At 42.5% G+C, this 15051-nt stretch overlaps 1 protein-coding gene across 7 annotated transcripts in view; it reads right to left on the bottom strand.

The window, feature by feature from the left end:
* fgfrl1a (fibroblast growth factor receptor like 1a) overlaps nt 1-15051 on the bottom strand; it is a 278796-nt gene that overhangs the window by 30523 nt on the left and 233222 nt on the right. For all 7 annotated transcript variants that reach the window (XM_052033864.1, XM_052033825.1, XM_052033883.1 and 4 more), the window contains exon 4: nt 13229-13318. In XM_052033864.1, the coding sequence (XP_051889824.1) occupies nt 13229-13318 (90 nt within the window). The remainder of the gene's footprint in view (nt 1-13228; nt 13319-15051) is intronic.

The raw sequence follows: 15051 nt of genomic DNA, 5'->3' as shown, positions 1-15051 counted from the left end.
TATCACCAAGTGTAGGTTCCCCTCCCAAGTTACACACAGCTCTTACTTGTAAATATATTGCCATTGTAAATATAACCAATAGGTCTAAATCTTGGAACTCCCTACCCAAAACATTACAGAAATCTCTTACCCAGATGGAAACTGGTGAATGTCAACTCAGCATCAACTGCTCAAGAGCAACTGGTGTTAGAGGATAAGTGGTGTCTTTGTCAGTGCCCACATCCTACAGACTAATCAAAAGTTAAATTCCCGAGCTGGTTTAATAGGATCTGAAATGTTTCTGGATTAATAGTCAATTAACTCAACCACATTCTGAATTTCCTTTCTGTTTCTAACATGAGACAATCCCACTAACGTCTACTACAAGCCTACCAACTCCCAATCATGTGAAGTAGCCTTCATCCCATTGTACACTCTGTCGTGACTCTATCCCATGTCTGAAAATCAAAATCAATGCAGATGCTGGAAATCTAAATAAAAATAACAAATGCTGGAAATATTTAGCAGGTCAGATCGTATCTGTGGGAGGAGAAACAGAGTTAATGTTTCAGATTAAAGACCTTCTTCAGATCACCGTCTCCATCACCCTGCAGCTTAATGAGCTTTTTCTCTCCTCTTCTCAGTTCTGACAAAGGATCTCTGACCTCAAACGTTAACTCTGTCTCTCTTCCTACAGATACAGCCTGACAGGCTGAGTACATAGCACGTAGAACATAGAACATTACAGCACAGAACAGGCCCTTCGGCCCACAATGTTGTGCTGACATTTTATCCTGCTCTAAGATCTAACCCTTCCCTCCCACATAGCCCCCCATTTCTCTATCATTCATGTGCCTATCTGAGAGTCTCTTAAATGTCCCTAATGTATCTGTCCCCACAACCTCTGCCGGCATTGCGTTCCATGCACCCACTACTCTCTGTGTTAAAAAAACTTACCCCTGACATCCCCCTTATACCTTCCTCCAATCACCTTAAAATTATGTCCCCTCATGTTAGCCATTTTCGCCCTGGGAAAAAGTCTCCGACTGTCCACTCGATCTATGCCTCTTATCATCTTGTACACCTCTATCAAGTTGCCTCTCATCCTCCTTCTCTCCAAAGAGTATTTCCAGTATCTTCTGTTATTTTTCCATCCCATGTCTGATGGTTTGTCCATCTCTATCAACTTTGTTCTGAAAAGTCTGCCTTTTATTCTAGACTGACTTCTCCATCACTTAGGGATTCACCTCTAGAATGACCACAGTGACTCTTGGCTGAGTCACATGCTTGTGTCCCAATCAATACACTTTCCTCTGACAAATTCTGCAATTCCATGCTACCACCCTCCAAATCCACTTTGGTCTTCCAGCATTCCCATAACCAACACCCTATTCCCAATCCTAAGCAAACACAACATTTGCTCAGGTAAATGGAGCTTGAGTCTCAATGCCTGATGAGCCTTGGGTGTCCCACTTGGAGCTTGTGGTCCATCCACATATCTTGTTGTTCAGATGTTCACTGGCCTTAACTGACTTCTTTTCCATTATCACATAGAGTCACAGAGTCATACAGCACAGAAGCAGGCCCTTCAGCCCAACTGGTCCATGTCGACCAAGGTTTCCATTGAAGCTAGTCCCATTTACCCATGTTTGGCCCATATCCCTCTAAACCTTTCCTATCCATGCACCTGTCCAAGTGTATTTTAAATGTTGTTAATGTTCTTGCCTCAAGCACCTTCTCTGGCAACTCAGTCAATGTACTGACCACCCTCTGGGTGAAAAGGTTGCCCCTCAGGTTCCTATTAAATCTCTCCCCTCTCACCTTAAACCTATGGTCTCTAGTTTTTGATTCCCCAACCCTGGGGAAAAAAGACTGTTTATTCATCCTATCCATGCCCTTCATGATTTTATGCACCTCTATAACATCACCTTTCATTCCCCTATGCTCCATATTTCTCCTTAGCTCAATGTAACACTTTGGCCACAACACTGACATAAATAATGCCAGACTTAGGCTGTATCCTCAATTTCAAACATTAATTTCATACCAATGGTTTCAGACCCTTGGTTTTCCCTCTCTTGCATTTTAGTGCATTTGTTCCTCAGTTCTAACAGTTATTCACACATCAACCATTTCTTAAATTGTCTAGAACAGTCCCATATGAACCATATTGTTTTGTGTCACTGCATTGTCCTCTGTCTCAAAAATTCATTCCATCATTCGGCTCCAGAGACAGCTTTGAGTAACTGATCATCATGTTAAATTGATGGTGCAGAAGCCATTTGCTTTCTCCTTCCCTCACATTGCAATGTTTCCAATCCAAGGAGATAATTGGTCCCTATTTGTTAAAACAGATTCCCCACCTTATGTGTGGGTACGGATGAGAATAGGTAGTTGTGAGATGGAGATAGCAAGAGTTCAGAGACAGCATATGGTAAGAGGCAAAGATGGTAAATCCAGGTAACCCTGGTTAATGAAGGGCTATTGAAGGTCTGATCAGGGAAAACGAAAAAGCATACGTCAGGTAGAAGAAATTGTTATTAAACGAGTCACTTGAGATTATGCGGGATAGAGGTGAAAACTTAACAAAGAAATTAGAAAAAGACGTCTTGAAGTGACATTGGCAAACAGGATAAAGGAGAATCCTGAAGCCTCTTTTAGGTATAACTGAAGCAAGAGGGTAGCTAAAGAAGGAATTGGTCTCCTCAGGGACCAGAGGGGCAATCTGTGTGGAGCCAGGGATAGAAGCAGTATTCACCAGGGAGAAGGATGTGGAAGCTAGAGGGTTAAGGGAAGACTATGCTGATATTCTGGAGCACATCTGTACCAGAAAGAAAGAAGTGCCAAAAACATTGGAGCATATTGGCGTGGATAAGTTCCCAGGGATGGGTGGGATCTATCCCAGGATACTAAGGGAAGCCAGGAAGGAGATTGCCATGGCTCTGATGAAAACTTTTGCATCTTCCTTAGCCATGGATGAGGTATCAGATGACTGGAGGATAGCTAATGTTGTCCCCTTGTTCAAAAAGGGCAGTAGGAATAAGCCTGGAAACTACAGGCCGGTGGGCCTTACGTCAGTGGTAAGGAAGCTGTTGGAGAAGATCCTGACGGGCAGGATTTATGTTCACTCGAAAAGGCAGGAATTGATTTGGAGGATTCAGCATGGTTTTTTGCAGGGGAGATCACAGAATTGATGGAGTTTTTTGAGGAGGTAACCAAGGAAATTGATGAAGGCAGGGGGATAAGCATTGTCTATATGGACTTCAGTAAGACTTTTGACAAGGCCCTGCATGGTAGGCTGGTCCAGAAGGTTAAGGCACAAGGGATCCGAGATGTGTTGGTGAACTAAGTCCAAAATTGGCTGGGTGACAGCTGACAGGGTGTAGTGGTGGATGGGTGTTTTGCTGACTAGAAGTCTGTAACACAGTAGATGGATACGGGGCTATTGCGGGCAAATGGTGTTAGTGTAGATAAACATCATGGTCAGCATGGGAGAGGTGGGCCGTAAGGGTCCATTTCTGTGCTGTATATTTCTACAATTTGATGCATGGTCCTGAGGGTCAGTTCAAATCTCCCAGGGATCTTACCCAACAAGATGCCATTCTGTGCCTTAGGCTTCGACAACCTCTTCTTTTGATCCCTGTCAAGCCATCTCTCAGCTGTTTATCCATGTGTTGGCCTGAGATCCTGTTGATGGCCTAGCATTGCTCTCCCACCAGCTGTTCAGCTGTGGGTTTGAACAGGAGACGGACTGAGCACACGAGGACAGAATTCAAATCACCTCACTCTCCTGCTGCCCAGGTTGGGTAAGCCTACTGCCCTCGTGACTCCAGCTGCCCAGTCTCTCTTCAGATTGATATGGGGGTTTTTCTGCTTTTTTTTTGTTTCACATTGGACAATGACAAAAGGATGTGTCTGTCTGAGTCAAGAAGATACAAAGAGAGAACCAAAGCCCCAGAGCGGATGGAAACAGAGCAAAGAAGAGGGCAAGTTATTTTAAAAAAGGCAAGCAAAGATAATATATTGAGAAATGTATTGTACAAAAATATGTTTGACTAAATGAATATCAGGAGAGTTAAATAGCCAAAAGAATGTTGGAATGCATGGGTTAATCACACAATCTGGGCCATCCAGGGAAGAACCATGCTTGCTGGGACCATGATCAGATGTAGATACAACTTTATGGCCTGTGTTCCCTGGCTAATAGTCCCTGTGAGGGCATCGTGAGGGAGAATTTAAAAGCAGCCAGCTAAATATCAAGTAAACACATTGTTAAAGACCAGTTATGTTCTCTAAAGTTCATCTTAGACAGAAATATTGCATAAGATCAGGAAATGGCAGACATTTCAATAAATTCTTCTCAAACAAAGACTGGACTAATTCCCGATCCAGACATTTTTTTTACTCAAGAATCTATAACATATGCAGAGGTCAATAAAATATGTGTCATTCAGAAACCCAAGGGACAGGTCCAGTAGCCACACTGGCCAAACAAAATAAACCCCGAGAATCTGCACGGAAATAAAAGAGGAAATAGGGAATACTTCTGCTTAACATGTTAAGGAGTTAAAGAAATCCGGGAGCGCCAACTGACAACAGGACAGCAAAATTATCCTGATATTTAAAAATTGGGTGTGATATGATCTGTGAAGTAAACTTTTACTCCAAATTTCACGTCTCACTCAATTGCAATAAAGTAATACTTGACTTGTAAAATCCTCCTGAGCAGTTTTTCCATTGCAAAGCTTAACTCTTTTGCATAAGAGGCAAGGGATAGGCCACTGAGTACAGTATTTCAGAGGAGAAAATGATTTAGACCATCTTACAGGATTACCCCAATTTTTGTCAATTGTATACAGTGATTAAAAGGAGCAATCAGTGTGAATTTAGAGAAAATAAATCATCAACAGTGAATCTTTGAGGGGATATTAAACTACTGGATTTTATTTCTGCACTAATGCCTTGTTTTGCGGTCTTTTTTTTTGCTGTCTTGTATAATTTATGTATAACTTATGTTCTGTGTGTTATTGTCTGAATCTGTGTGTCTGTGATGCTGCTGCAAGAAAGATTTTCATTGTACCTGTACCTCACCGAATTTGTGTACATGACAATAAACTCAACTTGACTTGAAATCCACTTGGTGGAAAAAACATTTCAGTGTTTAATAATAAATGGCATTTGCTAGAGATGTTAAAGATCATATCTGGATTGAAAGGTTAGCTGGCAGTGGGAAAGTTTAGAAGTTGATGAACAAAGGAAGTTCTTTCCTGGAGTCCAATTCAACAGAGCTGGTTTATGTTCTCTGCTTTTCACACTCCTAATAAATGATACCTGGGGCCTACTTAGGGTATACAAGAAACATGGATCAAGAAGAACAAATCAGATTTTAAAACACTGAAAGATATGAGGCCACATTCAAAGAGAGAACACTTCTTCTTATTAAGTCCCTTGGAATTGAGGACGATTTGCTTCCAGTGCATTTTTATTGCATCTGAAGTGGCTAATGAGACCAACATGGAAAAGAGCAAACTACAACATAGAAGAATAGACTTGTTTGGACAGCACAATGTCACAGCCAGTACAGCCACTGCCTCACAGCACAGGAGAGCTGGGTTCAATCTTGACCTTGGGTGCTGTCTGTGCCAAGCTTGCACATTCTCCCTGTAACCATTTGGGTTTCCTCCGGGCGCACTGGTTTCCTCCCACGTCCCAAAGACATGTGGGTTGGTAGGTTAAGTGGCCACTGTAAATTGTCCGAGTTGTGGGTCAGTGATAGAATCTGGGGGGAGTTGAGGAGAACGTGGAGAGATTAAAAAATGGAATTAATAAAGCATAAATGTAACTGGGTGGTTGATGGTCTGCATTGACTATGTTGTTCGAAGGGCTAGTTTTTATGCTATATATCTCTCTGACTCTATGAACATAGAACATCGAACACTACAGCACAGTACAGGCCCTTCGGCCCACAATGTTGTGCAGACATGAAAGCAGAAAGGTGTGTTAAAATCTGATTTGATGTTCTTCATCAATAATGCTTTTATTCCAGAAGTACCCTCTAGTATTATTCATTATAGAATGTTATAGAGCCACACTGATTTTTGGAAGTCCTTGGCTCTGCGTTGGATTATGTGATCTGACAGATACAAGGGAAGGCCAATCAGCTCCTTAGTTCAATCAGATCTGATCTCTGCCTCAAATCTACTCAGTCTCCTTTCTTCCATAATCTAGCTAACAAAAGTCCACAGATCCAAAACTTTCAGATGTCCCAACATCTCCTTGGGGAGAGACTTGACAAATTTCCATTCCCCTCCTGATTTCACTGCTCAGTGTCAAAATCATCCTTCTCACTTGCTCTGCATTCCTTCACCAGAGGAAGTGGTTTGTCCACATCTACCAAATCTCAGCCATCAACCATCCCAAATCTAAGAGAATACAAGCAAATTTATCAACCTGTGCTTGTTATTCAAAGTGTAATTCTGATGCAGGGTGTTACACCTAAAAGGTTAACTCTTTTTCTCTTTTCACATATGCTGCCTCACTGGGTAAGTGTTTCTAGACTTATCTATTTTTATTTCAGACTTCCAGCATCTGCAGGTTTTTTTTGATTTTCATTATTCTGATGAGTTAATGCGATATCACTTTCAAGACCAATGTAAACTTTCCTGAGGTTCATTTTCCAAAGTGGAATACAATGCACCATATGGGTTCTTACTAAGCTATTGTCTAACTGTACCATTAGTGCTGCAGCTCTCTGAAGATAAGGGTTAATGTGCTATTTCATTTACAGTGACTGTTCACTAACTTCATGTGACCTGTGTGGATGGACACCAAAATCTCTTTGCTTTTCACAATGATAAAAAGACCACAGTGATACCTCAGCAGAAAAAGAGTACAAGGACCAATACTGGCCACTGTCCGATGAACGCGCGCGCACACACACACACACACACACACACACACACACACACACAGATTTGTTCTGTCTGTCTGTCTTTCTGTCTCTTTCAGGGATAACAAAACAATTTAATGAGGTATTAGGAGCTAAGTGATTAATCTCATCAAGACATGTTACCTCATTGAATGTAATAAATCTGGTAATTTGTGGCGTGCTTGATAAAATGAAAACACTGGATTATTGTAAAACCCACGGTTCATTTACTGGGATGGGAGCCTCTCAATCTTACCTACTCTAATCTACCTTTGACTTCAGTCCCACGATCTCTGGTTGATTCTAAATTATCTCTCGGCTCCTGAGGCTTGGCATTAAATACTGGCATGGCCATTTTACTCATACCCTGGAAATGAATTAAAAGAAAAAGAAAGATTTGATTGAACAATAAGTATGTAGCAGGGATTGAAGGTAGGGACTTCCAAGTCATATGACCCAGCAACATACTGCAAAATGCACTTGGCCACAGATATAAATACCAAGTACAAATACCAAGGCTTTTTGTTAGTGCATAGATGCAAAGTGGTTAAAAGAGACCAAAGCAGTACACTCTTTGTTTTGAACAAAGTTCAGAGGGATCTAGACGGTCTATCACAAAAAGTTAACAGGCAGGTCCAACAAGTAGTTAAGAAGGCACACAACATGTTGGCCTTCATTGTGAAGGGGTTGGTGTTCAAAAATAGTGAGGCTTTGTTACAGGTATACAGGGTGTCGCTGAAGCCACACTTGGATTACCGTGTACAGTTCAGATCCCTCATCTATGAAGGCATAGCTCAGGACATCACGAAAACCAGCCTCCCCTCCATGGACTCTGTCTATACTTCTCACTGCCTCGGTAATGCAGCCAACATAATCAAAGACCCCACCCACACCAGACATTCTCTCTTCTCCCCTCTCCCATCAGGCAGATGATACAAACGCCCGAAAGCATGTACCACCAGGCTCAAAGACAGCTTCTATCCCTCTGTTATAAGACTATTGAATGGTCCCCTAGTACAAAAGAGATGGATCTTGACCTCACAATCCACCTCGTTTATAGCCTTGCACCTTATTCACAAGTTCACAAGACAAAGGAGCAGAAGTAGGCCATTCGACCCATGGAGTCTGCTCCATGATCTAAACTAATACTAATCCTACGTAGCCCCAATTTCCGGCCTTATCCCCATATCCCTTGATACCTTGACTAATTAGATACCTATCAATCTCCTCCTTAAATGCCCCCAGTGATCTGGCCTCCACAGCTGTACGTGGCAAAGAATTCCATAATTTCACTACCCTCTGGCTAAAGAAATTTCTCCTCATTTCTGTTTTAAACCATTACCCTCTAATTCTAAGATTGTGTGCTCTAGTCCTGGACTCACCCACCAGGGGAAACAGCTTAACCACATCTACTCTGTCCAGTCCTTTCAACATTCGAAATGTTTCTATGAGGTCCCCTCTCATTCTTCTGTACTCCAATGAATACAGTCCAAGAGCCGACAAACGCTCATCATAAGTAAGCCCTTTCATTCCGGGAATCATCCTCGTAAATCTTTTCTGAACCCTCTCCAACATCAGTACATCTTTCCTAAGATAAGGGGCCCAAAACTGCGCACAGTACTCCAAATGAGGCCTCACCAGTGCCCCATAGAACCTCATCAACACTTCCTTACTTTTATACTTTATACCTCTCGAAGTGAATGCCAATATAGCATTCGCTTTAATTACTGCCAATCCGACCTGATGGTTAACCTTTAGGGTATCCTGCACGAGTACCTCCAAGTCCCTTTGTACTTCTGTACTTTGAATTTTCTCCCCATCTAGATAATAATCTGCCCGTTTATTTGTTTTTCCAAAGTGTACAATGGCACATTTCTCAACATTGAATGTCATTTGCCATTTCTTTGTCCATTCTCCTGAACTATCTAAGTCTTTATGCAACCTTCCTATTTCTTCAATACTCCCTACTCCTACACCTATCTTGGTGTCATCTGCAAACCTAGCCACAAAACCATTTACTCCATCATCCAAATCATTAAAAAGTAAAAAGAAGTGGCCCCAACACCGACCTCTGTGGAACACCACTAGTAATCGGTAGCGAGCCAGAACAGGATCCCTTTATTCCCACCCTTTGCTTTCTGCCTACCAGCCAATGCTCCACCCATTCCAATATCCGACCTGTAATTCCATGAGCTCTCATCTTATTAATCAGTCTCTTGTGCGACACCTTGTCGAAGGCCTTTTGAAAGTCTAAATACACAACATCCACAACCTCTCCCTTATCTGCCCTACCTGAGATTTCCTCAAAAAACTCCAGTAGGTTGGTCAGGCAGGATCTACCCTTCACGAAACCATGCTGGCTTGGGCCTATCTTGCCTTGCACCTCTAGGTATTCCATAACCTCATCCTTGAGGATCGATTCCAATAATTTTCCCACCATTGATGTCAGACTTATAGGTCCGTAATTTCCTTTATGCTGCTTCCCACCCTTCTTATACAGCGGAACTACATTTGCAACCTTCCAGTCCTCCGGAACCATGCCGGAGTCTATTGATTCCTGGAAAATTATTACCAATGCCTCCGCAATCTCTAAACCCACCTCCTTCAGAACCCGGGGGTGCACCTCATCCAGTCCAGGAGACTTATCTGTCTTTAGTCCATTTAGCTTCCCGAGCACCTTCTCTCTAGTAATCTTAACTGAATTTAGTTCTATCCCCTGAGACCCCTGACTATCTGGTATATTGCTGATGTCTTCCACAGTGAAGACCGATGCAAAATACTCATTTAGTTCCTCTGCCATCTCTCTGTTATCCATTATAATCTCTCCCGTACCATTTTCAATTGGTCCTATATCAACCCGTGTCTCTCTTTTACTCTTCATATATTTAAAAAAACTCTTGGTATCTTTTTGAATGTTATCTGCCAACTTCCTTTCATAATTCATCTTTTCTTTCCTACTGACCTTCTTAGTTTCTTTATGTAAGTTTTTAAAAGTTTCCCAGTCTTCTGTTTTCCCACTAATTTTTGCTTCCTTGTATGCCCTCCCTTTTGCTTTTATTTTAGCCTTCACCTCTCGTTATCCACATTTGTGCCATTTTTTCATTCATAATATTCTTTTTTCTTGGAATATAGCTACCTTGCATTTTCCTTATTTCTCGTAGAAATTCCATCCATTTCTGCTCTGCCATCCCTCCAACTAGCTTACTTTTCCAATCAATTTGAGCCAGCTCCTCTCTCATGCCACTGTAATTTCCTTTGTTCCTCTGAAATATCGATACACCAGTTATCAGCTTCTCCTTTTCAAATTTGAAACTGAACTCAATCATATTGTGATCACTAGTTCCTAATGGTTCCTTTACCTTTAGTTCCCTAATCACCTCCAGTTCGTTACACAGTACCCAGTCCAAAACAGCCGATCCCCTGGTGGGCTCATCAACAAGTTGCTCCAAAAAGCCATCCCGTAGACACTCCACAAACTCACTCTCCTGAGATCCACTGCCTTCCTGGCTTTCCCAATCCACCTTCATGTTAAAATGCCCCATAATTATCTTGATGTTGTCTCTCTGACATGCTTTTTCTATTTCTAGCTGTAACTTATAGTCCACATCCCGGCTGCTGTCAGGGGGCCTATACTGCATATCACTGCTATTATCGTCCTTTTACCCTTGCCATTTCTTAGCTCCACCCATAAGGATTCCACTTCTTCTGACCCTATGTCCCTTCTCTCTATTGATTTTATGTCATTATTAACTATCAGGGCCACACCACCCCCTCTGCCTACCTGCCTATCTTTCCTATACACTGTGTACCCATGGACATTTAGTTCCCACTCACAGCCTTCCTTAAGCCATGACTCGGTGATTGCCACAATGTCATATTTTTTTTAATCTGCAGCTGTGCCACTAGGTCATCCACCTTATTTCTAATGCTGCGTGCGTTTAAATATAGTACATTTAGACCAGTATCTGCTGCCGATTTTGCTGTATTTCTATTGTTCGGCAAATTATCCTGTCTTTTCACCTGCCTGTCCTTCTTTACATCTTCACCTGCACTGCACTTTCTCTGTAACTGTAACACTTTATTCTGCATTCCGTTATTGTTTTACCCTGTACTACCTCGATGCACTGTGTAATGAATTGATCTGTATGAACAGTATGCAAGACAAGTGTTTCACTGTACCTGGGTACATGTGACGATAGTAAACCAATTTACCAAGTTACCAATAGAATAGCATTGGAGGCAGTCCAAAGGAGATTCACCAGGCCATTTCCTGGGATGACAGAGTTGTCCCATCAAGAGAGGCTGGACAGCTTGGGTCCATATTCCTTGAAGTTTAGATGAATGAGGGGTGACTCTATTCAAACATATAAGATCCTCAGGGGGCTTGACAGTGAGGATGTTGAGGAAAAAAACAACAAGATGCTGGAGGAACTCAGCGGGTCATGCAATATCCGTGGAGAAAAACAGACGGTCAACCTTTCGGGCCAGGACCCTTCTTTAGGAGTGAAGATAGGAAAAGGGGAAGCCCAATATATAAGGGGGGAAACAGAACAGTGATAGGTGGACAAAAGAGGGGAGGTGGGATGGGCACAAGGTGGTGATAGGTAGATGCAGGTAAGAGATAGTGATAGGCAGGTGTGGGGGAGGAGGTGAGAGCAGATCCACCAGGGATGGGTCAAAGGTATGGAGACAGGCGGCATGCGAGGAGGGGAGGAGAGGAAAAGGAGAGAGAAAAAAAGTGGCGAGGAGAAAAAAGAGAGATAGGCTAGGAAATGGAAGGAAAGAAGAGGCAAGGTGGGGGGGGAGGGGGGGTTGGTTTACTTAAAGTGGGAGAATTCAATGTTCATGTTGTTAAGGAGTAAGGTCCCAAGATGGAAAATGAGTTGCTCTTCCTCTAGTCTGCATTTGGACTTCTCCTGGCAGTGGAGGAGGCTGAGGATGGACATATCAGTGATGGAGCGGGAGGGGGAGTGGAAGTGACTGGCAACAGGGAGATGCAGATCACGCTTACGGACGGAATGCAGGTATTCTGCGAAACGGTCACCTAGTCTGCGTTTGGTCTCACCAATGCAGAGGACGTCACACTTGGAGCACAGAATTCAGTAGATGATATTAAGGGAGGTGCAGGTGAAACTCTGTCTCACTTGAAAGGACTATTTGGGTCCCTGGATGGATGTGATGGAGGTGGTTTAGGGGCAGGTGTTGCGCCTATGGCGAGGGCAGTGGTAAGTCCCCGGGGTGGGAATGGGATGGGCTGGGAAGGAGGAGTGAACTAGGGAGTCGCAGAGAGAGCGGTCCCTATGAAAGGCTAAAAAGGGTGGGGAGGGGAAGATATGCTTAGTAGTGGGGTCCCACTGGAGATGGTGGAAATGGTGGAGACTGATGTGTTAGATATGTAGGCTGGTGGGATGAAATGTGAGGACAAGGGGATCCTTATCCCTGTTGGGTCTGGGAGGGGTGGGATGAGAGTGGGGGTGCGGGAAATGGCAGAGATGCGGGTGTGAGCTCTCTCGACCACAGTTGGGGTGGGGGGGGGGGGGGAGCCACGATTAGTAAAGAAGCTGGATATCTCGGATGTCCTGGAGTGGATATGTTCACTAGTGGGACAATCATTAAAAAGGGGACATAGCTGCAAAATTAGGGGCTGGACATTTAAAACAGAGGTGTGTAGAAATTTCTTCTCTCAGAAGGTAGCGAATCTCTGCAATTCTCTTCCCCAGAGGGTGGTGCAGGCCAGATCATTCAATATATTCAAGATGCATATCGATAAATATTAGAAAGATCGAGGTTTTGGGGACCTGGCACAGAAGAAGAGTTGAGGCCAGCATAGATCAGCTATGATCATATTGAATGGTGGGGCCAAGTGGTCTAATCCTGCTCCTATATTCTTGTGTTTCTGTAAACCCATTCTCTAGGCAATTGTACCTCCTGTTTCAATTCCATTCCCTTGGCTGGGCTAACAGGAGTTGAAAACCATCCTTGGTTATCTGCATGAAACACATGTATGTGATAATAGCTGTGTGCTGTACTCCATTAACAAAATTTGGTGTTGTTGAAATCAACAAAGGTGAATTTAAGTAGCAGGACATATTGTGCAGCTGTTACTTAATATGCATGCTTAGCACATGTGACTAAGGATGAATGTCTACCTAAATCTCCTTAGCCTCTCGTAATGCCATCTGCACAATAATAAATTGAATTTCACCTAATCAGAGCAGCCAAATGGATACATAATAATGCATGGATCATTTCAACTCTACTGACAGGAAACAGAAAGGCTGTGTTAGTACTTTGTTGTTCTGAGTATTCAAGGTCGCATACCCCATTGTTTTCCTGTCAGATCTTCATTTGTATATTCCCCATTTGATCCTTGAGACAGCTTCTGTCCATCTTTTCCCGTGCTTGAGTCATCTGTAAATAAGTTAACCAAGAAAGCATTCAGGAATCATAGAATCAGGTGGAGATGCAATGAGACAAATTCACATACTGTGGGTAATTAAAACATTTATTTGTAACTTTCTGGATTTTGTTTAAAAAGTAATCTTCAAAACTAAACTGTGAGTTACTTTTATCGTAGAGCAGCAGGTGAGGCTTCAAGCAAAACGATATAGTTGGATGCACCCAAACATGACGATGCAAACTTCTCATGTTTGAGAATAAGGCAAAGCATTAGTAGGGAAATGAAACAGAGCAAAGGAGGATAAACTAAACAAAGAGAATAAAGGAGATAGATATCAGAATGATTCAGATTGTTGGTAGAAAGACAAAGACATAATGCACTGCAGTTCGTTGTCAATATTGACATCACTTTTTACAGCCTCTACCACCATGAAGGACGAGAGCCTCAGGTGCATGTGAACACTACGACCTCCAAGCCGCAGACCTAACCTATCACTCTCCTTCGACATTGTTGGGTCAAAGTCCAACCAACCAACTGGAAGTATTACCTTAAGATTGGTGCATTTCAAGTAGCTGAAGAGACCATGTCAAATGGTTATAAGTTGTAACATTGTTGTCCTGTGTTTGAAGTTCAGTGAAAACCAACTGCCACAAATAAAGGTTACTGTGCTTACTTGAAACTCCGTGTCTAAGTGAGTGAATATGTTAAAGTGAAATCATGAATCTGTCCTTTGAGTTTCATTTCAACAACTCCCACTGCCCCAAATTGACCATTTCACTGATTGTTGATATCTGATATGAGGTTCGTTATGTAAAATTGTAAGTACTATAAACCTTTGTCAGCCAAAATCAATGTTTTATGAATGAGAATCTTAAAATTTTAAATGGGACAGTGGTTGGGGGAGGGAGGAAGGAAGGTTTAGTTTTATACATTCAGGGAAAGGAAGGGACATTGTGTAATGACACGTCAGCCGGGGAGGAGGTGACCTCTGTGCAGTGGGCTTCTGGTGCTTACAGTCAGCTAATCCAGGCTGCTTCCATGCCACAGAGGCTGGTGATACAAACTGAGGATTGTTACATTGGAGAGGATGTTGTAAGCCACTTTACCCCCACACCCCACTCCATCTCCCAAAGGAATGGGGAAAATGATACCAAAGACCTCTATATTAGGAGATGTATGGTAATGCATGAATTTGAAGCCTGTTTTCTGGGATTACAGGTTGGCATCCGCAGAAAGCTAAGCAAATGTATGCCTTCTGTATCGGTAGAGGGCGATACACTTAAAAAATGAAAGAAGAAATGATTCTCATTTACTGCACTTAACCACAAAGATTTGACTCCATTTAAGAGCAGAGTTTCAGTAAGTACAATTAGTGCAGTACAATTAAATAATTCTGGTCAAGGAAATGATTAAAAAGTACATTTCTTCCTCGTTTAATGTGGAATTCAAATTAAACTGATAATTTACTTTTGAAAAGGAAGCCTTGAGATTTTTGTTGAACCTTAGCTGATTGCAAAGTGCAGTTTAATAAAACCTGAAACAGTGGCTAGTCCTGACTTCAGGTGTCCCGGGGCATTCTGGCACCATGCCCTTATGCCAATGGTTTTGTTGAGGTGCCAGAAACTTTGTCTCCACCAAACCTCAGCCAAGATGAACCTGTGTGAACTCTGGTAGAGTCTGTGTTCTTGCAGTTGCTCTCTCTAAGTTATTCCAAGAATAGCTAGACTTGTAAGATCTTACTGTA

The sequence above is a fragment of the Pristis pectinata genome, chromosome 2, assembly GCF_009764475.1.
Source record: "Pristis pectinata isolate sPriPec2 chromosome 2, sPriPec2.1.pri, whole genome shotgun sequence".
NCBI lineage: Eukaryota > Metazoa > Chordata > Chondrichthyes > Rhinopristiformes > Pristidae > Pristis > Pristis pectinata.
Note: the sequence above shows the minus strand (reverse complement) of the source record. Positions and strands in the feature narration are given on the sequence as shown.